Source organism: Colius striatus, chromosome 5, assembly GCF_028858725.1.
Source record: "Colius striatus isolate bColStr4 chromosome 5, bColStr4.1.hap1, whole genome shotgun sequence".
Taxonomy (NCBI): Eukaryota; Metazoa; Chordata; class Aves; order Coliiformes; family Coliidae; genus Colius; species Colius striatus.
In genome coordinates, this window is record NC_084763.1 from 15335877 (window position 1) to 15362359 (window position 26483).

Genomic DNA, 26483 nt, shown 5'->3' on the forward strand with positions numbered 1-26483 from the left:
AGAGATCTCAGTATCTAAATTCCGCCTCCCTGTCAAACTGAAAGATTGCCTTGGCAGCCACCACACCTTTGAGGCCTGCAGCACCACAGGAGTTTCAACTCCTTTTTTCTTTTTCTTCCTTTTTTTTCCCCTCCTAACTTTCAAGCTTCCTACCTGCAGGAGGCTGGGCATAGACAAACAGCTTCAATTTTGCTGTCAGAGCAGCTCAGCCAAAAGTCTGTCAGAGGGCAAAAACCAGATCGATTTTTGGCAACTGCCCCAAGGCAGAGGGGTTGGTCCAGGCAGGTGATGGAGTTTGTGTGATACTTAAACTGGCAAGTCATTAAACCAGTAAACCAGTGCAGATAGGACATAATACGAGGATAAAGCTGCTTCATCCTTTTTTTGTTTATAAATATGGCCTTTTTTCTTTAATGTGAGCTCCTGGATGGAGGGAACTCCCTGGTCAGTCATAAACAGTGGTGCATACTACCACTGGCCATGAGAAACCAGTGCTGACCCAGGGGATTAGCCGAGGCTGATGAACTCTGGGCTCAGGGACAGGCAGAACAGAAACAAACTCTGGAGCAGCCAGCTGTGGGTAATCACTGACCTCTAGAAGGGACAGGCGTAGGAAGGAGCAGCCAACAGCACTTACTGGTTTTCCTGTTTTGCAGCTGCCATTGTGTGGGAATAAAGTAATCATCTTTCTCCAGGACAGAAAGATGACAAGCACCAGTTCAACTCACTGAGCTGCTTCCATGCAGCAGGGTTCAACAAGGCCTGGGACCAGGGGCCAAGCCCAAGAGCTGCCTGTTCCGCAGGGGGTGGCCTGGCCAGTGTGTAGCCCTGTGCATCTGCAGAGCAAGGGGAGGTAAGTCAAGGCTATGGCACCCACATCTGTGCTCCTGTCTGCAAACTGAAAAAGCTTTGACAGGAGGCTTGCTTCAGAATGCCCAAGAGCTTTGTGGTGAGGGCTCTTTCCTGCCACCTGGGTGTAAATCTCTGCAGGCAGAAAGGACAAGGCACAGGCCTCCTACAGACCTTTCTCTGGTACCCACTTCTCCCCCTCTCACACTACCAACAGCACCTCCTGGATGTCAGTTCCGTGTCAAGCTCAGTGATATGTAACTCCAGCTTTCCCTGGCTTTCAGATGACTGTCTAAAACAGGGAACTTCTAGAGAGAGTCCATGGAGGGCTACAAAGATGATGAGTAGACTAGAAAATCCTTCTTATGAGGAAAGGCTGCAAGACTTGGGCCTGTTTAGGCTGGAGAAATCTGAGAGGTGACCTCATCTACACTTTTAAGTACCTAAAGGGTGGATGTCAAGAGGATGGGGTGACACTTTTCTCTGTAGTGTCCAGTGCCACGACAAGGGGTAATGGACACGAGTGGGAACACAAAAAGTTCCACACAAACACAAGGGAAAACAACTTTCCTGGGAGGAGCACAGGCTGCCCAGGGAGGGCGTGGAGTCTCCTTCTCTGGAGGTTTTCAAACCCACCTGGACGTGTTCCTATGTCCTGATCTAGGTGGACCTGCTTTAGCAGGAGGGTTGGACTGGATGATCTCTAAAGGTCCCTTCCAACCCCTACCACTCTGATTCTGTAAATGCAGGTCTCTATTTTTGCCCCCAGCCCTTGGATGTCCAAGACCACTGGCCAGCATGCAGCCTCTCACACTCAGCAGCAGCATTTTGTTCCATGCTGACTCTAAGAACAGTGGAGCCCTGAGCAATTCAAAGTTAAATAGGGCAGAACATGTGGCAACTTGATGCTGTGTTCTACAGCCTCTGGGTCAGGTATAGTGCAATCTCCCGCAGAACATGAAAATCCCAGGCACAGGGTATGAAGTGTACATAGCAGGCAAGTAGAAAAGAAACTTTTCTATCAATCCAGGCAGGTTTGCCCTTTAAGTACTGGCACAGCCAGAGACTGTTGATATGTCATAGCACTTCTATTAGTTCACAATGTGCTCAAGTTATTTCCTTCTCATAAACTTTCTACTGATGTTTGTACCTGCTCTTCCTTGGTTCCTACTCCTTTTTGTCCTAATAAGCTCTCGGTCTTCTCCCCTGGAGCATGAGTCAACACGCCTCTCCTCCAGCCCTTTCATTAAAAGTTAGCATTATCCTGGTGTCCTGCTATCCCCCCGATACTCCACATAGTGATTTGTTCCCAAAGCCTTTTAGGAGCAAAGAACTCATCCCTTCGTGGTTCACACAATGCAAAACAAGCATTTCAAGCAGCAGAAAATGTGCCAGCTGTCGCATAACCTGCAGTGTTGCCATCCAGCACTGTAGTCCTCAAACTTTTAAAAGCCACCCTTCCTTGTTTGAAAAGTTTCGTTTCTTCTTCTCACCTTCCCAGTTTCTACCTGACAAATGCACTATTCATAGATTCATAGAATGGTTTGGGTTGGAAAAAGACCTTAAAGATTATCTCATTTTAACCCCCCTGCCATGGCCAAGGACACCTTCCCCTAGACCAGGTTGCTCAAAGCCCTGTCCAACCTGGCCTTAACTAACTTTTCTCTCCTCACTCCCTAACTTATTTCAAACCCCCAGAACTCAAATACCAGGCTTTATTTTTTGTTTTACAGGGTTTTCTTTCAATATGAAACAGTTTGTACTATGTTATTTTCTCCCCCCAACAACTACATTTTCAGTAAAACAGAACTGCAAGCTCTACCTGTGTTGTCTCAAAGGATATACTACACTCATTTTGGAACTGAAGAGGATGGACAGCTTTTGGGTGGAATAGTCATAGACCAGCACATCCAAACAGAGCAGCACATGCAGAGTTTTTTTCTGTGGCTCCTACCTCTCGTCCTTCAGTTACAGGATGTTTCCTGACACTCCCCAGAGAGAAAGTCATTGTTCTAATGGTGGAAGAACAAAAACGTGTAAGACGGCAATCTGATTCTCAAGGCTACTACATCATCCAAACAGCAAGCAGAGTTTATTTCTAAAACAGCTGGAATCCCACACTTGAGAAAGTTGCAGACAGATGGAGCTTTCAGAACCAGGTTGACACTGAAGGAAATTTAAAACACTTTTGCTGGCAGAGCAAGAGTAGCAAGGTGCCAAAGTCCCTGCCAGACAGAGCTGTCGCTCAAAGACCCACGACAGAACTGGTGATACCAGAAAAAACCTGTGCATTTCTTGGTAGACATGTTTCACAGGGAGGATTTGGGGGAAGTGAGGAAGCTTTGGCAGCCAAGATGTCAGTTTTCCAGCCTAAAAGCATCCTGCATTAACAGCATCTGGTGGGTCTACGGACCCAGCACCGTCATAACAGCAAAAGCTGCAGGCATACCTTAGACATGTTGATAGGCACAAAAAACAAAGGGAAACTTGTAATTTACTTCTCTTGATCCAGTATAAACAAGTGCACTTGCAGCAAAATGAATTCTTTGGATGATCACAGAGCACAGTTCATAAATTCTTTGCTTGTCAGACTGCAGGAAATTGCCCCTAATTGGTTTTTATTTCCTCACGTGGTGACAAGTGTCAGAGTGATGTGGGAGGCCGAAAAAAAGATGTCAGTGTAGTGCCAGGAGAGAGGGCATAATTCCAGCAGAGTGAAAACAGCTTTTTCTCCAGAGCAAGCTCGGGCTTCAGCCCCAGTCCTTACCAGGTGCCTCCCCCCACTGCTGCCGCAGCGCTGAGGCCTCAGCTGCAGTCACACCGTGTGCAGCAGGACACTGGTTACCCACAGGATACCAAGGGAGCCTAATGCTTGTAGGAAGGTGCCTACTGTTGATCTGAGGCGATAGCCCAGGAGATGAAGGAAAAATAGAGCCCTGTTCCTCCGGGGAAACAGAAGAGGTTGTATCCTTAAATATCTGCCATGTCAGTCCAAATTAAAGTCAGAGTGCTCGTTTCCAAAAACTCCAGTTAAGTCAGTCTTGGTAAGAGAATAGATGATCAAGCACCCCTGTTGCAAAAAAGATCCCCAAACTTACATATGTGTCTGTGTGTGCACCTTCCTCTGCAGGTAATTTTGCTCCAAGTGCCCAGCATGAAGCCCTTTGTCACATACATCCTTTGGATCTGATCCTGTGCTGTCAGGGCGAGGAAGCCTGAACTATCATCGACTTTGCCAACAGTGTATTTCTAGCTGAGAAGGAAGGATGCCTGTTCTCTTAAGCCAGAGAGCCTGTGTGACATGTTCAATTCAGGTCATTTAAAATAAAAAAGCGACCCATTTCTGACCAAATAGAAACTATGTCATCTGAAGACAGGGGGCAGAAAAGCAGGCTAAAGTTGGACATGATAAAGAAATAAAAGGTAGTCAATATGAGATGAATAACATTATAATCGCTTGTTATATAGTTATATTGGAATAATCCTCTATTAACATCCTCTATATCAATGTCAAAGCAGCAAGATCCCACAAAATATTAAACACATATTCTGGAGTAGGCATTATCCTGGATTTGGCAGAGGGAAATTGTTAAGAACAATTCTTGTTGATAACGTGTAAAAATTCATGGAGAAAACTGATTTCATCATGTATTTTTTGGGCTAGGAGGGACTGTTTGCACTGATGTATTCAAGTTGCAGTTCACAGTTTGTGATGCTGCCTGAGCTGATGTTAGAAAAAGTCCACAGTTCTGATAAAAAGGTACCAAAGACTTGTGTCAGCTTATTCAGGCACAAATCAGTTTGTAACAGCTCCTTCGTTAAACAAGTCATACTTGGAAATTAAGAATTAGGTAGGAATTTGCAGGATTTCCCTTCTGTAAACAGATGGAGGAAATCAGAAGCATTTTTTTATGCCTCTGAAGGGATAACCAAATGACTCTTCATATGAGTTTTAAATACACGTATTGCAAATAGCTGGAAGTGGCCACTGCCCAGAATGTGAGACAGAAGTTGTCTTTGTAAAGCTCATAAAAAGCAGGTTCTCCATGATAAACTTCCTGGGGGTGGGGGGCAAAAAACCTTTGGTTCACAACACTGTTTTGCATAGGCATTCAAGTAGATCTTCAAAAGCTACTGGCTGTCCAGGCTAGTAACAAAATACCCATGCTCTCTTCAGTAGTGGATGCTCCTCTTTGGTATCCTATTTTGTAAGGCAGGCGTCTTGCAGAGATGAAGGAGTCATACAGATGCATCTTTGAAAAGAAAGACACTGTCACTTGTGTTTCCACAAACAAGTTCATCTACTTGATTAAGGAACACACAGGAAACCTTCTTTTGGTGGGGGGTAATACAGGGAGAAAAGAATGCACTGATACATTCACTTCTTGCTAGCAGCAAGTTACTGTGCTCTTGTAGTTACTTGTTAACAGCTATCAGCAGCTGTGATACATCTGTGTTGACAGAAAATATGGAATTATTGCTTTGTGAGTAAGCTTGAGGAACAGGACATCAATAAATCCTTTCAGGTAGACACAGCCCTGCGGCAGAAAATACAAACATTCATTTTGGAAAGCATTCAGGCACTCACTAAGCATGATACTTACTTGTCGACTGAGTGATACACGAAACCTTGTAGGATGACCATAGGCTTAAAACACAAAGGATTGTAGCTAGGAACCCGAAAGTCTGGATGAGAGAACAAACCACAAATACAGAACATTAGATGACACACATTCCATGAATGTATGGACACTCTTGTACACCCAAATACACACTTTATGGCATCAACAGACACTCAAAAAAGTTATTTTTAACTCCATTCTGCCAATATATGAAAAAAAAGTTTCCATAATAGCAGCTTATGTCTTGTCAAAACAATGATTGAAAGATATAGTCATATATAAGGAGGGAGAAAAAGCTCAACAGAAGCATAGAGTCTCACCTTCTACATGTCTCACTAGGATTCTGCCACAAAGAAAAGTCTTTTCCTACCAGCTCTGATTACTGCTCTTTTACAAATCCATTCAAAACAAGTCTTGCTCTAGCATCTGGCCAATAAATAAGTCAGGTAAGTCTTCCAGTCCATTTGCATCATCAGGACTAAGTTTCTGAAAGTAATTCTTTACTCTGGAGGAGTTGTATTTCAGGGCCTGCTGCTGTGAAAATACTGTGGCCCAAACTCAGAGACCATGCTTCTCTGAAGCCCTTCAGTCAATAGAGGCAGAGAATATCTTCCTGTAAGTCAGCCCAGGACCCTGGTGCGTTTTAGCTCGGGAGAAATTATCTCAAACAGAGGTCTGGTTCAGGAGCAGGAAGCATCAAAAGCCAAAGACTGGCATGAAATCTTTTAGGTACCTTCTAGCTGCCACAACAGCCATTTTTCAAACCAGAATTGTCTTAATTCTTCTCCTAAATGCTTTAGTTCCTATGAGTTAAAGCAGGAGCCTTTGGTTTCCACTCTCTGACAGGACAAACACCCACTTTAGTGGGGAGTCTGGAGTCTCATAACAAAATATTTTTGTTGGCATTGTCTATAAGAACATTCACAGAAATGAGCTAGAAGGTAGTTCATCCAACCAAGACACAAGCAAAGCAAGTCTATAGGAAAATAAAATCACAAGTAATAGATTTGCAGTGCCCTACTTAACATATATTGCAATTAAAGAAAGTGTCAAGACTAATAAACACAGTCTTACCGCTCCAGCCACAAGTCCAGTCACATTGTAACTCTTGGATGCTGCTACAATCGATGCAATGAGAAGCAGAATTGTACCAATTAAATAATGAAGAAACTCCTGTAAAGACAAGCACAGAAGGCAAATTTATCAGGAAAGCATTTTGATGTGTTTCAGAACAAAAACTAGTTGGCTGTGGTTACTCAAATCCAGAGAACAAAACACCAGTCAAAAGAAAAAAAAAATCATTTAAAGCTAAAAGAAAAAAAGGGGGAAAAAAAAGAGTAAAAACCCCATCTTGTAAATGGATTTTGTACCATCCTTGACCCTGTTCAGGGAGAAGAGGGACAGTCTTCAGATCTACTAGTGTCACTGGCAGAAGATCTACTTACTGGACATGGATGCACTCCTTTCGAGTCAATGTGCTACATTACTGAGGGCAAAACATGTACTTTTATTGCATCAAGTATGTACCTTACTTAGACAGCTCTGGAGGAAGGAAGAAGCCTTAAAGGAATATTTCTCTAACTCACATGAAATGGCAAGAAACGGCAGCAAATGGCGTAAGTAGAAAACCAAATGCTCCCATTCTGATGATCTTGGAAAGTAAACAGAGATCTACTGCTGAGTTTATCAACAACTTACATCAACCAAGACTGGAAGCAGCAAAGAAGCCACGAAAAGCACAACTTCTAACCAACACCCAGGCTCCTGACTCTGACGGTGGCTGCAGCTGTCCTGCAGCAAAACATGATGCGATGGGTTTTCCTGAGAGAACGCTGAGGCACTACATTTAAATTCTTCTCTAGTGTGACAAGTATGAGCCCAGGAGTCAAGCTGACCTTGTTATAAGCAGGGGCTATGTGTGCATTTAGATTCTGAATCCTCACAGAGCTTATGGCAATCAATATAGTTGTCTGCAAACTGAACATGGGTTGTTCCTTTTGCATACTGGGGTGGGCACAAGAGTATTTCCTTACTTTAGTTGAGTTCCACTGCCAGCATGAGCCAAGCAAATGCCATGTATAAGGGACAAGAGAAATTCCATCTCAAACCAAAGGAGAACGAATACAGTCTTTAAAGAAAAGTGTTCAAGGAAATTCACAAGAAAAATAGCCTCTCGTACCACAGCACAGATTCCCTCTGCTCACACATTCATAAACAGCTGAGGAGGGTCTTTGCCATAAACTAGGTTCTGAGACTGCAACATAGTCTCCTCATTTCTAACCTTGTTTCGGGTAATCAAGATCTCAACCCTTGCTTTTTCTAGGACAAATTATTTCTGTAAGGAGGCTTCTCTGGCCACTCCACAATCCAGCAGGCCAATTAGGTGTGCCATTGCCTGCTTAGAGACACCACGTAAAGCAGTGTACACACACCACTACTTTAGAGGAATCCAAGGGAAGGGCAAAGCGGCAAAATAATCATCAAAGGCTAAATTAGGTGGAGAATCAATCCTTGGCAGGGCTGGGAGAGTGTCCCTCTGGAGAAATAGTGCCTAGCTTTAAAAAATGTCCATGCTGAACAACCTCTTGAAACACTGCAACTTCATTGAGTGGCAATCACATCCCAGATTGCAATGCAGAGATCCTGCCAGGAAGCTCAGCCAAACACCAGCTGCAGTTTCCCAAAGTCTCTTACAGGTCTTCCTATTCTCTTCTAAAGATACTTAAATATGTGACTGAAAAGGAGGTTGGTTGTAGAGGCACAGCAATGTTCAAGCATCATGTCCCACAAAGCTATCTGAAGCTCAGAAGCCACATACTGCAGTGCCTTAAACTCACAAGTGACTCTGGAACATTTAGGAATGATTAAGCACACAACAAAAGCAGCTATGCAGAGGTCAAAATGGCATTGCACACATGAAATGCTGCTTTTGCAGCTTATTCCAATCCCTTATTTCAATCTCTGCATCTGTACTACTTTCAGACAAACAAGTATGTCCTAGAGAGAGATAGTGGTGGTACACATTTGAAAAAACAAAAAAGAGCACAAGTCTAACCATTTTTCAGGTAAAATTAAACTTTTCCTCTCTGGATAGAGGGATAAACTGTTACCTTAGATCTGCAAGCTACTTACACAGCTTCAACTAAATGCCATCCAATCACTTCTTGAATTTCAAAATCCCTCCCTATCTCTCCAGTTGGCTTTCCCCATCCCCTTGGTTCTTTCTCTGTGGAACTAACATGTTGCTATGCAGAAGGGAGCTGTGTTCTAAGAGGTTATTCAAATCTGTCATCCCACACCAGGACACAGGTCTCCTGTTAGCTGACCTGACCCAAAGTTACTGAGGAAGTTCAGGTCTCGCATTTTCTGTGCTGCTTGTTAGTTCTCTGCTAGGATATGAGAGATGGATTTGCAGGGGAAATGTGGGAATGAGGCAGGAACATCCTGCAGGATATTCCAGCAATAGCCAGGCAACTGCAATCAGGCTGAGGCTCCTACTTCTTGCTATTGTTTAAGTTACGTAAAACCATACCAAAAAGAGACGCATTTGACTTAAATAGCACTCATTGACTTTATTTTGGGACAGGATGTAGCACACGAATTCTAATGCTATGATTTGGTACTCTGTCAATCCCTTAGCTGCTATAAATGACCTGAGCCCAGACCCATCTGCTGAAAGCTTGATAATCATTAGCTTCTTTTTAGTTGTCTCAGAATAACACTATTGCCTTCCTTGGAGAAAATCTGGATTTATATCTGTGTAAAGGAGGGCAGGATCAGATACAGATCAGCTAGAAAACTTACAGTTACAGCATCTGCTAATGGAATACTAATAACAGAATAAACAAAAGGATTTGTATACAAGGCAAAAAAGAACTACATGAAAGACAGCCTATCACTATGGGACAGCACGAGAAAATGAACTAAGTCATTGAGACACCAACCTACAAGAGAGGCACTTCACCCAGACAACGTAACAGGCTTACCGCAAGCGGCCAGCTAACGCAATTCAGCTTCCTGTAGATTCTGAAGATGTGGATGATGTAGAAGAACAGAATCATAACCAAGTCGCACATGGTGACAATCTGAAAGTAGCTGTATGCACTGTAATCTGTCCATGGGGAATGATTTACACTGATGAAGCCAACCAGCAGTGAGATCTGAAAGGCAGGAGGCACATTAAAGATTTTTACAATGATATTTAGAGGGAGATGATTTTAAACACACACAAAAAAGGCACTTAGAAACAGAAGACAAATATCTAATATAAATTGGATTGTCCCAACAAAATGGATGGTGAAGTAATGAGCATGGTAATAATGTTTTAAAATATGCTGTTAAATGAGTTAAAACAAGCACTAAGAGTGGGGAAAGAGCCAACTGCTCGAAGGAAAGCAGCAGTTTCAGACTGAAGAATCCACCCTGAAGAATTCTCTCTGTACAAGACATCCCAAATACAGAAGAGGCATCAAATGCCTGGAGTTGCACCAGTGACTGCAGCACCTAAAAGTCACAGACTTTCAGAAGGAAATCACTGAAAGCTGTGAAAATGAAGGTGCCCATGAACACATACACCTTTACTTCCCTTCAGTGAGACTTCTCACATGTAAAATCAGAGGACCTGGCTGCAACAGAGCTAACAGTTTCACCTTTTCTTTTCTACCACATACAGAGCAGGAATATTAGCAGACTACAAGGTGATATCACAAGAAATAATATGAACATTTTGAGGAATTGATTAATTCACCCCACCTCAACACACTAGTTCTAAAGTTTTAATATGTTAACATCACATAAAACTATAAAGTATTTTTTTCTGTATGTGTGTGTGTATATATATATATATATATATATATATATGTAGATATATAAAACTTCTTTCAGTTGTAGACTTGTAAAGGACAAAAGCTATTTTGTTTCCTTTTAATCTAAAGCTCCTTACTTAGTTTCATAATCTTGCTGCTTTTACCAGCCTGGCTAGCCTAGGTGATAAAAACAAATCTACCAAGGATATACCCAATCTTTGTTAATGCATGCTTTCAGCCACTGTAATTTTTAGTTCATCCAAAGTCAGCCAGGAGCCATAATGATTCATATTTTAAGTGTTTCTCCAACACACTAAAAAACTGAGGAAGCCAGCACTTCAAGACCGCACCATCCCTTCCTGCGTGCTTGTCTTCCAAACTCCTAACCAATTGCATCCATTATCCAAATAGTTTCCTTAAGATTAAAAGGGGAAAAATAACCCTCAACACCCAAACAACATAGTTTAGATTCTCCCTGCTGTAATTTTAACTGCGTCTCAGCTGCTAGGTTCTAAACAGACAGGCTAAACATATGCATCCTCAAGGGCAATCAAAAGCTCTATACACACATAAGAGCTTCACAAGAAGTTTACAAGAACTTGTCACTTTGGCCAAACTCCATCCGAACAGCCTCATCAATGTCACAGCAGTGAACAACCTCAAAAGTGCGTCTCCAAAGAGAAAAGCCAATGCTCCAGGATCCTTTCCTACACAAGCGGCTGAACAATTGTTAGATCTGTTCCAGGTCCATTATTTTACTGTAGTAATCCAAGGAGTTGATATTAAGCATCATAAGCAATGCTCAGTCCAAGCCAGTGACACGCTTCTGTGCTATAGTAAGGCTACACCTCCCACCTTTGAAACGGATATCAAGTAAGCAAGACAGGACTTCAAGGTGCCGGGCTAGATCATGCCCAATGCTTCTTAGGGATTGAGCTTACATATGCCTTTGAAAATGCATAATACTGTTCAGTCCCCACCTCCCCAAACATGTTCCTGGCCTCTGCTTTGGAAGCGTAACACCACAGCAGCACCCTGCACATTTTAGTGTCTGTATCATGCCTGCTCTCTGGGCCTCACAGCCTAGCCACTGCGAAGTCCTAAATGCACCAAGTCTTGCATGTTATGCACAGCAGAGCTTTCTGAGATGCTACATTTCCTAAAAGAAAACAAAGCACTGCTCTCCACAATCCAGCATTTAAAGACTTCTGGCCCAGTTCTTCAATTCTGAGATAATTTCAATGAAGTTTTTGTCCAACTTATGTCTACACACACCATGTCTACATTGAGTTGTGGTTTCATGAGGGGCCATGGCCTTTGTCATCTTCAAGAGTGTGGCCAGCAGGTTAAGGGAGGTTCTCCTCCCCCTCTAGTCTGCCTTGGTGAGGCTTCATCTGGAGTCCTGTGTCCAGTTCTGGGCTCTTCAGCTCAAGAGGGACAGGGAACTGCTGGACAGAGTCCAGCACAGGCCCACCAAGATGATCAGGGGACTGGAACATGTTCCTTATAAGGAAGGGCTGTGGGAACTGGGGCTGTTCAGCCTGAAGAAGAGACTGAAGGAGGACCTCATTAATACAAGTATTTGAAAGGTGGATGTCAAGGGGATGGAGAAACACTTTTTTCTGTAGTGTCTAGTGATAGGACAAGCAGTAACTGAAAAAAGCTGGAACACAAAAAGTTCTGCTTAAATGTAAGGAAAAATTTCTTTGCCGTGAGGGTGAGGCAGCCCTGGCACAGGTTGCCCAGGGAGGGTGTGGATTCTCCTTCTCTTGAGACTTTTCAGGAGCTGTCTGAATGCCTTCCTGTGTGACCTGATCTAGGTGGACCTACTTTAGCAGGAGGGTTGGGCTAGATGATCTCTAGAGGTCCCTTCCAACCCCTACAAGTCTATGATTCTGCTTCCCACCCAGATTTCACTCCCTGTCATGTACTGTCTCCTCCACTCACTTGAGCCACGTCTGCCAGCAGAAAAGTGAACTACGAAAAGCCCTGACTCTGTCATCATACAAGGCACGGTCAGGTGAGTGAGGGAGTGTGAGGGAGAAGCTAAGACTCCAACAGAAAGGATAGGAAGGACTGAGCAGGCAGGATGGCAGCAGCCAGTAACCGCACTGGCTCAGGCTGCCTCAGACCATCCACCTTGGTCCCTTGAACCCTAATGTCAGTTAAACAAAGGGTCATCTGACTTAGCTGTGGAACAACTTGAAGAATCAGAAGGACATCAGCAGGTCATTTACCCTATAATCCAGGAGAACACTTGAAGTGATGCAAGATACAGCTTTGTTTTCACAAGAAAATGAAAACTAAATTTAATGAAATTTCATTCTACGGGAAAGCTCAACAAGTCACAGCAAGCATTGCATCTTGCTCTTGGATAAAGGTGGGATGAGGACAACACTTCTCTAACCACCAAAGGCTAAAAGGGGTCTTCCTTATTCAGGTGTATCCACAATAATGAGCTCTCAGTTTCAATTGCAGTGTACCAGTCAAGAAGAAAGTGCTAAATCATGGAAATAGTAAATCTGCCTATTTACTCACTTTATACTTGAATCATTAACTTCATCAGCATTTTTACTGTGTACAAAAGTTAAGAAGGAATGGATCACTGGAGTACAATCACCACCCAAATAATAAGCATAAAGAATGTGAGCCATCCAACGAGAAGGTCAGAAAATCTGAGGTGCTATATTCCTCTGAAATAAGAAGATGCAAGGCATCAACCAGTCACCAAAGAATTCGCTCAGCTCCCAAAACCAGAGCAGAAATATGGATTAGAACAAACATGCTTTCCATTCCAAGTGTACTGCACAATTAAAACAATTCCAAAATCAATTAGTAAAGATTCTCCCTTCTTTGACTGTAGATGTGCCTCAAAACACAGGTAGGAAAAAAATCTCGGTGTATGTCTTTTGAAGATTTCATTTCTTAGCATAAATTTCATGACAGGAGATTTATATGCAATTTCTAGAGAGGGTTCTCTGAGCAGAGGCACATAATGCTACCTCACAGGACAGCTGCGAAGGGCACCACATCAACAACTTTGTGTAAGGCCATGTTTGCCACACTCGATGGCCTGCATGGCTAGCAGGTACAGTCAGAGTTTAAAACTCGCCTGTTGAATTTAACAAATGCAAGAAACAGAGCCACATAATATGATTTGTCCTTTACAACTGACAAATACCAAAGTTCCTTCAGTAGATATTGGTTTATCATGATATATTAGGTGATGATTGTATTTCCCCCCCCCCCCTTGAATGTCTATTTCCAGAGAACCTTAAATTGAGCAATAAAATGATTAATATGTAACTGTCTAGGATAGAGTTCAACATATATCTTATAAATCAGCTAGTGGCACAGAAAAAGAGAGAGAGACGAATGGCAAAGCACTAAAATGATCAAATGTTATGAGTGTTCTTTATGTACCTGTGCTCAGGGGAGCGGGTTAATACATCTTGAAAATAAAAACCAGAGGCATAAAAAACTGAAGGCACTGCCGTTGCCATTTCTGTACAGTATTTCCCAGATTGTGAGAGCAGCAGACATGTCACCCATAGCCATCAAGCCAGTCAGACCAGAAGTACAGGTCAAATGATGGTTAGTCTCATTACAAGATTTCAATGCCTTTCACAAAATACACACAGGCTTCAGAGATGCCTCACAAAAGGGGCAAGGGACATGCAAAACAAAGAACATATGCATCAAACAACTCCAATGAGGGATTTGGGGATTTAAATAAAGTTCCATATTACTCTTTCACAAAAGTGCATCAGCTTAAGTTAATCCAATTCTTAACTTTCCATTGGACCAGATACCTGAAGTGAGTCATGAAGCATGTTTAGGAACACTGGTATATATCAGGAACTATCTCATAGTGAAGCCAACATGAGCTAAAGGCAGTGAGCAAGAGGCACTCAACACCTCAACAGACAGAACAAACATCATAAAAGAAAGATGGTAACAGTCTGCATTCTTTGCTCTATTTTGAGCTGCAGATGAGGCAACCACATCCTCTGTAATGTGCCTGTTGAAAATGTTGGCTCTTGAATAGCTCCCAAGGCTATTCTGACTTGAAATGAGCACAGCTCTACCAAAACTGAAACATATTTTGCCCTTTCCTGGTATGGCCTTCCTTCAAACGCCAACCTAAAAAAGAGTGAACAAGCACAGACCTTTCAAGGATGTTAATGGGAGCTGAGACATAGGCGGGGAGAGCTGATCTTTGAAACAAAGAAGGGCCAGTTGTTATGCTGCTGCTGCCCTTAAGACCTTTTTTCTCATGTGCTATGACACCACTCTCTCAATGTGCCAGTCATGGGCCAGGTCAGTCAGCCACACTCAAGGCTGGACCTGTGCTGGACTCACTCCAGTAAGTCCAGGTCTCTCTCACCACGGGGAGCCCACAACTGCACACAGCACCACAGACATGGCCTCATCTGTGCCAAGCAGAGGAGAAGGATCTTGACTCTCTGGCAACACGTTCCTTATAGCTGCCATTGCCACAGGAGTGCATTGCTGCCTCATGGTCAGCTGCTTTCCACCAAGATGCCAAGGTCTTCTCTGCACAGCTGCTTTCCAGCCAGTTGGCCTCCAGCCTTTACTGGTGCAGGGGCTTCCCTTCAGATACTCCCAGCGGCAGGACTTTGCATTTCCCTGTGTTGAACTTGAGGAGATTCCTCTCTGTCCAGTCTGTCAATGTCTCTCCCCATGGCACCACAACCCTCATGGCTTCTTTATCATCTGCAAACTTGCCAAGGGTGCACTCTGTCCCGTTGTCCAGGTCATTAGTGAAGATGTTCAACAGCTGGCTTTAGTATTGACCCCTGGGGTATGCCACTGGTGACTGGCCTCCAACTGGACCTTCTAGCACTCATCACAACCCTCTGGGCCTGACCATTCAGATAGTTTTTAATCCACCTCATTGCCCACTTACCTAATCCATACTCTATCAGCTTGTCTGTGAGGATGCTATGGGAGACCATAACCTCAATAAGATTAAAGTAGACAACACCCACTGCTCTCTCATCCACCAAGCAAGTTGCCTTATTACAGAAAGCAGGAAGGCTGGTCAAGCATGATTTCCCCTTTGTAAATCCAAGCTGACTACTCCTGATCATCTTCTTGTCTTGTCTTGTGTTTAGATGTGCTCTCCAGGAGTGTCTTCATCACCTTTCAAGGGACTGAGGTGAGGCTGACCAAAGTTCAGTTCCCTGGATCTTCCCTCCTACCCGTAAAGATGACATCAATCTATTCAGAATGGCACACTTCCCTCCTGTACCTCTCAGACTGGAGAGGATACGGAAGGACTGGACAAGAGAGACAACTTCTCTTCCCTGTGCCAACAAATGCTACTTGAAGCATTCCCTGGAAATTCCATTCCTTTTTAAAAATCATCTGCTTTTCTCCCTGTTTCTTCTTATCCCTGACAAAGAACAAGCATCTAAAGCCCATTAGCATTGATTACACTCAGAAAAAAAAAAAAGAAAATGTGTATCAAGACTACAAAGAAGTCAATCTTTCACTGCAGAGAAATTCAAAACCTTCTTCAGGAAAGGTGAACAATCGTGCCTTTGTACTATAAAGAAATTATGTACAGGAGGAAGAGTCCAACTTCCATTATTCCTAGGGCAAACGCACATTGGAGAAAAGGCCCGTGGCATTAGGCCCAGATGCCATTGTACTTCTGATTTCAGGTGGTTTGAATTCCACCTAATTCCCTGAACTTACTCTTGGTTGGATGTAGCTCTGCAGATGCAGTTAAGTTACAGAGAAAGCTTGGCTCCAAACATCCTGACTTCACAGGAATGGGCTGCGCAAGACGCTGGGACCAAGAGTAAGCCAGCAACACAGCCTCTCCGGTGGCTAGATCCTCCTACAGTTTGCAGTCCTGTTGTCAGTCACCTGGGCTACTGGGAAACTGCCCAAGAGCTGTCTGCATCTCAGGACTAATAGGATGGACTTCACTAACACAATCATGCTGGAGTGTACCAGCAAAGAGAGAACTTGGACCAAACCAGCAAGTTAAAAGCAGCTAATAGAGAATTTCCTGCTTGAAAGAAGGTGCAGGCAGAAGTGTAGGCCCACCAGTCAAGAGGTTACAGATACAATTTTCCTCACTGGTGCCTTGAGGGTAACGAAGGAACCATAATAAAAGCAAGGAACTGTTTTTGCTCTCTATGTTCCCACAGGCCAGCTGGCATCACAGAGCATTTTCTGATCATCTAGTAGAAGACTGTGGTTTGCCTGACAACAGAACAATTTTATAACCCAGGAATCAACCTGTGCAAGTGCTTTGTATGATCTTTCTCTACTGTCCTGCTTTGATGAATGTAATAAATAAAGCTCTGGCTTTATTACCAATACTTAATTATTTTGTAACATTTGCAGAGAACTAAAGTTTTCTCAGACAAACATAAATCCAGCGTGATCTCCAATACTGACAAGAATCTACTCTGAAGGAAAGCCTAATGTTCTAAGCATTAGAGACACATTTACACAAACACTGACACAGAAAGCAGGGAATTGAATGTCACTGGCTCTTGAATTCTGACCTCAGTTTTGTAACCATCTCACTGTCTGAACTTCAGTAAATTACGTACTTTGCCGTTTCAGCTCACCCAGTCACTAAATGAGGACTAATGAAGATTTCACATGCATCGTGCTGAAGTTTTTCACCTTTAAAACACTTTAGACGTGGAGAAACAAGGCAAAAATGCTGAGCACCACTAATAAATGACTAGGTCAAGATGACCATTTTCCTTTAAGGTGTGCGTGGGAATAGACACTTACTAAAAAACCCCAAAGAAACCACAGCAGCCCCCCTCTTCCCCCAAAAAAAGTCCACATCAACCACCAACAGGTCACAGATGTAACAGACAAGCATGGGTGAAAATATGTGTGGAAATGACCCTACAACATCCAAGGAGGAAGCCACAGAACAAGAAAAACAGTAGGAAACTGTTGGTCTTTGTTGCCATTACACCACAAACTGGGAAGGGACACAGCCAGGACAGCTGTCTCCAGCTGACTGCTCCTTGCCTTGACTTCTAGCAGTGCAGCAGCACAAAGAACAATATTCAAAATCTTCATTGCAGAAAGGGACTGAACATCGCTTTTTGCAAATCCCAAGATCATACACTGAACTGGCAGGCTCGGATTGCTGCCTTACTGTGTAACTTTTAACTATGGACAATAATTTTCTCCTTCTATACAGGAAATATATGTTAAATGCCAGCCACGCTGCAGGGAGGAAATATGACATGGATAAGAAGCAAAATTGCCTCGAGGCACGTAGTTCTAGAGAAACACTATAACTCTTATCTCAAAGACTTATCATAATACTGTGACACACGTACAATCCACGTAGCACTGCATCATCTTCTCATTGAATTATTTTGCCACACAACGTACAACCACATTCCTGCTTTTCTCAGAATATTCTCTGACCTTTCTTGACTGCATTCTCCTCTGCTACATTCTCCCATAAGAAGTTGTACCATGACTTTTTGTCTCCAGCATTTCCTTTCCTTTTCTTCTGCTCTTTATTTCGGTTTCCTCTTCTTTCCCTACAGTACACTCCATATTTCTTCTCCTTAATCTCTCCCATTCTCTTCCATCCAAATTCCCCTCTATACACATGAACACACCATACTTCTCTGTTTTAATCTCTCCTAGCTATCTTCCCTGTTCCCTTGAATCAGGACATGCATTGCAATTAGCTAACTAAAAATCAGCACTGTTCAGGAAAAAAAGGTCAGGGGACAGGATTCAGCATAGCACTACACGTGTACAAGGACCGCAGGCAGCAGCTCTGGTTTATCAGTCTCCACTTGGTAGCTGGCAATACCTGAAAGTCTTTTTCCTTTCCATCCTTCTCTGACAATTTAACTGTCTAGAAGACAAGAAGTCTAGGGTCAGGTAAACTTAGACTTAGATCAGTTACAGCTCTGGGCAGTAATTACAACTTTTTGCATCTGGAGACACCAGTAGCAGTATAACCCACACCAGCCATGGTTTAAGTCTCTGCAAAGAAAAGGATGGAGTTAAGTAAGAATAGATAGGAACCTCATGAGGTTCAACAAGGACAAGTGCAGAGTCCTGCATCTGGGAAGGAACAACCCCATGCACCAGGACAGGCTGGGAGTTGAACTGCTGAAGAGCAGCTCTGCAGAGAGAGACCTGGGAGTCCTGATTGATAATCAGCTAAATATGAGCCAGCAATGTGCCCTCGTGGCCAAGAAGGCCAATGGCATCCTGGGATGCATCAAGAAGAGTGTGGGCAGCAGGTCCAGGGAGGTTCTGCTCCCCCTCTACTCTATCCTGGTGAGGCCTCATCTGGAGTCCTGTGTCCAGTTCTGGGCTGCCCAGCTCGAGACGGACAGAGAACTTCTGGAGAGAGCCCAGCATACGGCCACCAAGATGATCAGGGGACTGGAGCATCTTTAATATGAGGAAAGGCTGCGGGAACTGGGGCTGTTTAGTCTGGAGAAGAGGAGACTGAGGGGAGATCTTATTAACATTTATAAATATCTAAAGGGTGGGTGTCAGGAGGTTGGGACATCCCTTTTTTCTGTTGTAGCTAGCAACAGGACAAGGGGTAATGGGATGAAGCTGGAACACAAAAAGTTCCACTTAAACATAAGAAAAAACTATTTCCCTGTTGAGGTGAGGGAGCCCTGGCACAGGCTGCCCAGAGGGGTTGTGGAGGCTCCTTCCTTGGAGGTCTTCAAGACCCGCCTGGACATGTTCCTATGCGACCCGATCTAGGTGAACCTGCTTCTGCAGGGGGTTGGACTAGATGATCTCTAAAGGTCCCTTCCAACCCCTACCATTCTATGATTCTGTGATAGGTTGATAGTTCTGTCTTCTTCCCACCAGCCATTGAATTTGGGACGGTTTGGCAGAAGCCCTTTCTCTGAGGTTACAAGAAAGTCATCTGTGACAAGTGCCGTGCAAACATTACTGTAGCATCATGCTCTCAGAAGTTGCTCCCAGAGTGGCAGGTCTTTGTGCTTGGGTACCTAGTCAGGAAAAGTGCTGTGCTTATTTAGAAGTGTGAAAAAGTAGATAGAAACAATTAAATTTGGAAAACAGGGAAAAAGAAGACAGAAATGGTTGGGGGTCTTTTTTCCCTTGGATGCTGTAAAACAGCAGAGAGGAGAGCTTCCCCATCGCACTTGCTGCAGCACTGATCAACCTTTGTATCGCTTTAACATCCCTGCTCCTGAATGTGAAGAGGAGAATTCTGAGAACTACCCATGAAATTGATGAAAAACTGGTTGATTTCCACTCTCAAGTTCCAGTGCAAACAACAGCACAGAAACTGTCTACAGATTCTGAGCAAGGGACATCACTGACTCATATCTAGTTTTATCATAGCCTTTTAAAAAAACCAACACAATAAAAGCTAAATGCTTTTTGTATTTGAACAACAACAACAAAAAAGCCAAATTTTCCAGCTTGTGAAACCAGCCAAGCAGTTGGTGGAATTTTCCATCCCTAAGCAAGCCAATCAGGATAAGCATGCCTTAGAAAAATGTCACTGACTGTAGCTGTACATTTCCAAATGTGACATCTCAACATATTGAAGCAACACCCATACATTAAGTACATATTTCTGGGCAGAATAAAACAATTTTTCTAACAGCTTCCCAAACCAGAAAGATGAACGGCAGCCAAGGTTGCAACTGTAGTTAATGCGAGACTGGCTCAGCTAATTTAAGCAACAACATTGTTGTAATTGAGATTACCTTCTTCCATGGCACTGTTGGAAACATGAGCTGGAACAGCCAAATCCCTACTAGAGAAAAGAAGATAAAATACCCAGACCATTTACAACTTCACTAAAGGCAGATGAAACCATCTGCCTTCAAGTGCATGGTTCTGTGAAGCAGCCAGTCTTTGGTGGGACAATCATCTCTCAGCCCCTTTGTCTGGGCAGATTTCCTTCTTGTCTGGCTGTTTTTCTAAAATAAGGAGGCTGCTTGGCCTCTGATAAGTGACTTCTCCTGTGCACCATCATCCACAGGCTATTTATTGAAGATAAAAATGGTGGAAGGGTGAGAAAAGGCGAAACAATCATATTCAGACCCTCTAGACTCAGATAAGAGGACAATCCCAAGTATGAGCAAGTGGTATTCTGTATCTATTAATAAAAAGTTACCTATCTGTTCAGGCCTCAGTGATAGAAAAGGATGTAGGGTAATCACAGAACTGGCATATGAATGACATTATTAAAGAGCCCTTGCTACAGGGTGTTACCCATCACCATTAAAAAGGTAATTCTTCGTAATGACTGGCTACAATTAAATTCTGCCTACCACTGATGACAGTGGATGTAATACTTCAATCACACCTGCCTCAATCCCCCAAGCTGCCTGCACCACCACTGTACCACACTGAAAGACACCACACAATCCTGTACCTTATTAACTGAAAGCTGAGGACTTTGCAGTTGTATGGCAAAGAATATTCTACCTTCTCAACAGGCAGCGAATTAAGTAAAAAAACCCAACATGATACAAGTTTGTTTCCAACAACCACCTCATAATTTTACTTTTTTTCTCTCTAATACAACACGAACAGATTTGGTTTTAAAAATCAAATTTAAAACATTTCAACTGTAAAAGCATTATCAGTAAGTTTTTCCAATCTACATAAAAGATGCACACACAACCTTCAAAATGCTGCAGCAATGCAAGTGATAATTGAGTAACATTGCACAAGTGCCATACTCAAGCCGCAAACAATTCGCAAAACACATAAAAGTCATTGCAAAACAGTATTAACAGCACAGTTGACTTGTTACCATGTCTGCAAAGGAGAGGAACAGAATTGTAAATATAGCACATACCCTGACAGGGTTTTAACTCTGGGAAACACAACTGCTTCTCCTCTAACTCTCAAGAGGGTGCTTCCTAGACACCTGCAATGGCTGCAGGTACCACCCTGGACAAAGCCAGGAGATCCCCATATCTTGCAGGCATGTAGCCTGCCCAGCTATAAGTAAGGAATTCCTCTCTGCCCAGGCAACAGCCCCCACATAACAGCCAGCCTGCCACTCACTCCAGTCCTTTCTCCCATGTCTGATCAAGTCCTAATCCTCAAACCATGGATGAATCTGCTGCTTCAGGGAAGAGCGGGTAGTAAGAACTGTTCTTCTCTGCAGATGCACAGATACAATCACCTGCCATCCTAGCAGGTAAGGTACTGGTTGTGGTGCTTGTTGGGAACCTATGGCCTATATCACCAACTGCTCATTTAGAAAAATACTACCTGACTGCTGCAAAAACCATGCTTGTGCATGGCTCCTGCTGTAACTCACTCTACTGCAGAAGATCTTGCACAGTAGGGACAATCACAATATATCACAATACAGATTATGGAAAGTAAAAAACATTGTAAGAGACTTGAATCTCCAGAGTCCTCTTGTAAGAAGTGTGGGATTCAGTGATAGTAGGGATTAATAGAAACAACTTCCTACAGATTCAGAAATCGCACAGCAAGCTGTGATTGTTACTTCTCTCCTCTGCAAGACAAGCACTTCCAACATCTAGGTCCTCCTGGAGACCCATGGTAAGTGTTCTTTCAGTCTAGTAAACGTAAGAGTCAGATAGAATAATAGCAGAAAGCAGTCCACAGTGTGGGCAGGTTTGAGTAAACAGAGAAAGACTGTCTCAAGTATACAAGGTGTTTGTGAGGCAAAAAAAAAAAACCAGAAAAGAATCAGGAGAAGAGAACTGTAGGCCAACAAAAGTGGGTTTGGTAGAACCTCAAAATTAAGAGGTTTGAGCTGTCTTAGAGAAAGGCAGAGAAGTGGCTCTTAATGGCAGAAAGGAATCCAACAATGATGTAGAGGCACATACAGGCTCATGGAGGTGCAAAGACACCTAAAGTGTGTAAACACTGCTGGAGAACTTGTCCTTTGAGGCTATTGCTGCAAAAGCAGGAACAGTCCATCAACCCCAGGTCTGGAGTGGAAGTTCTTGGGGGCAGGAGACTGTTCACCTCACCTGCCAGGGCTGCCTGGGAGGAAGAGCTCAAGGCACCTCTGAAACCACTCCCTGAACCATTCTCAGATACGTTGTTTGTATTGTTTGCTCTTTGAATAGTCAATAAAGTCCAATATTGTCAGCAATACGTAAGAGCAAGCTTAATCCTTACCTGTGAGCTATAGAGCTCTTATAAAGTTCATGCCTTTCTAAAAATGGATTTACCAACCATGCATGGCAATACCACCTACAGAGAAGGAGCCCACGTTGGCTGACCAGCCAAGCCTGGCTCAGACTGGCTGTCTGCTTGAACCCCAGGGTGCGCTGGGTTTACTATTAACCAACACCCACAAACTCTGCACAGCAAGCTGCCAAACTTCCCCCTTGACCTGGGTATCCAACACATACCTAACAGCACGCAGCTACTTAAAACTCAAACAGGAACATATAACACAAAACCAGTACATCACAGCAAAAATCACTCTAGCAACCTATCAAACTAGATGTGCAATCAATGAAGAGCATACGCAACCTCATGTCCCTGAAAGTTGTCACTAAGATAAGGAATACCTTGTGAGCTGCTTGGCGAAGGCTCGGTGCCTATGCCTGCTAACCCTTAGCAAGCTATCTGTTCATCACTCGCTCTTACAGATGCTGCTCACAACACAACTCCTTCTCCTTGTCTGAGGCATTTATTGCTTGACTGATTCAAATCTTCAGTTAACACCTGCTGTATCTCTCCCTGCCCCAGAGAACACCACACTGACACCTGGCAGTCGCACAGACAGCAGTTAGAAGTTCCTATCTGTCATCTCCAGCAGAGACTTTTGGCATGGCAACGGAGCCTTGAGCAAGGTCTCCTTGAATAAGAGGAGGACTTGTTTACACAACTGAAGTTACACATTGTTAGCTGTGCTGGCACATCATAATTTTTATCACGAAAAAACAGGTGAGAGCTCCTGAAAATGCTAACATCATGACAATTTACAGACCAACAGGCATCCTCACAACCTGGCTGCAGGATCAGACTGGGCCTCAGCACACAAAAGAATGACCTTTTCTAAGTGCAAACACTTGATGCTTGGCAAGGTGACAGAGAAGTGAAGGGTGATGAATGAAGGGGAAAAATGAGAACGGATGAGATTCCCCAGTGGCACTGTCAGAGCTGACAGCTTTCAGTGACTGCCTGGAGACTGGTGGGCCTCTCAGACAGGCTGGGACAGCACTCTGTCTACCAGGAAGCTTCACTCAGGCAATCTACAACAGGCTCAATTAGCCAGCAGGTGCCAAGCAGCAACTTGGGGACTGTGTTTTTCCCAAACAAGTAAGAGCTCTCCAAGTGGCCTTCCCAGAGTGTGATTACAGACTTGCAGAAAAGTATGTTAAGTCATTCTGTAGTTCCACAGCTGCTGCTGGTCATCTCAGGTAAAGCAGCATACTTCTTTCCCAGCAGTTGTTACTTGTTTCTTGAACTCGCTAATGGCATTTAAAAAAACCTCCAACCAACCAAACCACCAAAAACATTCTAAGAAAATTCCCCCTTGAAGCAGCTTCTCAAGCTTGTCATCATCATGTTTCCATTTTCCTTAAGGGAAGCAGAAGAGGAAGTTGTAAGCGTTGCAGCTGCTGCTATTGTTGCAAGAAAACAGCAGCCAAATTTTCTTTGCCTTTGAAAGCTGTCGTCACCTAGCTTTGACCAGTCAGACACATCTGTACTGGCCATTACTCTCATCAAATTACCAGCATCACAGTGCAGGGAGTTGTCTCAGCTGTGACGATCCCTTAAGAATCTGAGTTATGTTAAAAACGGGGGAAGCTGACAGGTGGGTGAAAGGAAATCACAGGAATTTTAGAGTTTGATCTCTGTGTACAGAAAGTAGCAATTTCTGGCTGCTGTATACTTTACATCTCACCACAAAATAGGAGGACAAGGCCACAGTGTACACCACCTGACCATAGCGCAAGGAGACAACTCGGCCGCAGTACTGAGTGAGTACCTCACAATGGCTCCCCAGGGAGGGGAGGAGAGGAAATACTTACTCAGAGTAAGCAAACACCTCTGGCTTTGGGGGACAATGCTCTATTACCCCAGTAATGCAGAGCAAGTACCTAGCTAAGCCAGGTACTTGCTTAGGTCAGGAATGCTGCCCTCACTGAGGTATGGCCACATCTTTACTGGATCACAATGGCACAAACCAGATCGTTTCAGCATCTACATCCCTTTGGCAAGATGCTCTCTATCCTTTACAGGCTCCGAGCAGATGGAGACTGCTCTTGAAAAGAAGATCCCCTGGTTTCTGTTTCTGTGGGGCAGGAGAGGAAGATGTCCAAAGGGACACCATCTCCAATGACACTGAAGAGCGGGAATACACTGCACTTGCACATCTTAAAGAGAAGTCAGGGAGCAGTAGGAATCCACGCTTCTCACCACATCTTATTATCCACAGACACCATGTGCACCTGATTAACATTTTGAAATGGCATTTGAAAATCTAACTTCCTGTAAAACAAATGTGCTACGAAACCACTGCCAATACTTCACTCTGCTCTTTCAGGCATACTAAACATGTCTCAGATGATGTGGTAAATTTCTAGGCTTCATTTCCTTTTTTTTTTTGGTTTCAGAAAGTGTATTTGCTAACCCCTGTTCAATCACCTCTATACAAAGAGCACTACATATGCACCGGTGTTGCTAATGAGTGTACTGCACTAAATCCTAATGGTGGGTCAAATGAGCAATGAAAGGTAGCTCCAGCTCTGTGCTTTTAGGATACAAATGAAACATTCACTGACACATTCAGAAGAGAGATTCCATAGTGTTTAACAATGACTGTCTTTTTACAAATTGTACTGGAATTGATTTTATTTGGCCTTCTAGGGCAGCTTCAACATCAGAAAAAATACCGTTTATTTTTTGCTGAAAGGAGACAGAAACTAAAACAGATGGTAGAAAACGTTCCTCCACCCAAGAGAAAAAGGACTACATTCTCAGCTTGTGGTTTGAAGCACATGGAACCGCTTCAGCATTATGTAGTTTCTGCCCTTATAACACACCAGACGCTTGCTCTTGTTGACAGCAGTCTCTATGGCTGCACTGTTCTCTAAAAACTCTTATGAAAAACAGAAAACCGAAGGAGAGCTGAAGTAAAGTTGCATCAGTTCCCTGGTTTGGTTTACTGTGTAACCTTGTGTACGGCTGCATGGAGGTGAGGCAGAAAGGAAAAATCCTTAAACTGACGTTGCTTGTGAAGATTTGGCTCATCAAATAAAATTCAGTCAGCCTACCACCAAGCACTCTTTAGTTAACACACAGAGCACACTCTGTTTGCTCTCAGCTCTTAAGCAAATACCTGGGCAGAACTTGTAAAATGGCCACCCAGAGCAAAGGCATGGAAAAAATACAACTGGTCAAGCCAGCCTGTTTCAGTGATGTCAGAGTGGAAATAACAGGACTTCTCAGATCTATTGGTTTTAATTACTAGGCTTGGACATTCCTCACTCAAGTGTTCCTGCTGGCTTTAGAGCCATCTAAGACTTAGATATTTTTCATCTCTCCTTGCTCAGCGTGCCAAGCAAGGTCCTCTTTCTGCAGCTTTTAGCAGAATAACAAAAATAATTAGCAGTTACAACCCACAGCTCCAACCTTGGCCTCAAAATAACTGCTGCTAAAAATCATGTCCCATTCCTTATAGCTTAACTAGTAGTTTATCACATAGATGCAGACTGATGACACCTGCACATTCTTGGAGTGGTTTTCATCAATTATTATTTTCTTTGCAAACACAAAATGTTTCCTACATGCCTCAAAATAACACCTTTTGTACAGTACATTGTGACATCACTGACAGCTATTACAGCATTACTTTTCATGTTTTCTGTTATCAGCCAGATGAAAAGTCAAGCAGAACATGGAATTGTCTGAATCTAAGCTTCACAGTTTAGCATCCAGCAACTTTCACCAAGCTGGTCACTTCTGGCCATTGGTTTTTTCTTTGGAAGAACTGTAGACAGAGTGATAGTAGAGGAAAGTTGAAAGTGCAGTCTACACAGCACCCAGAGACAGGCTTAGAGTTTCAGTATCTCTGCAGATCACCAGAATCTCTCTCTTTAAGACTGAACAGCGTTATCACCACACAGACAAAACCTCCAACGTGCTGCTGCAGAGAGAGAACTAGATGTTTCACTTCAACGGCCTCCATGGACAGAAAGATGTTTCGAGC

The 26483-nt window shown here is 43.4% G+C and overlaps 1 protein-coding gene across 2 annotated transcripts in view; it reads right to left on the reverse strand.

The window, feature by feature from the left end:
- Positions 1 to 2919: 2919 nt before the first annotated feature.
- CMTM7 (CKLF like MARVEL transmembrane domain containing 7) overlaps positions 2920 to 26483 on the reverse strand; it is a 29564-nt gene continuing 6000 nt past the window's right edge. For both annotated transcript variants that reach the window (XM_061996620.1, XM_061996621.1), the window contains 4 exons: positions 9458 to 9631; positions 6546 to 6644; positions 5454 to 5535; positions 2920 to 5102 (listed from right to left, as the gene is read on the reverse strand). In XM_061996620.1, coding sequence (XP_061852604.1) covers positions 5089 to 5102; positions 5454 to 5535; positions 6546 to 6644; positions 9458 to 9631 — 369 coding nt within the window. In that variant the 3' untranslated portion in view covers positions 2920 to 5088. The remainder of the gene's footprint in view (positions 5103 to 5453; positions 5536 to 6545; positions 6645 to 9457; positions 9632 to 26483) is intronic.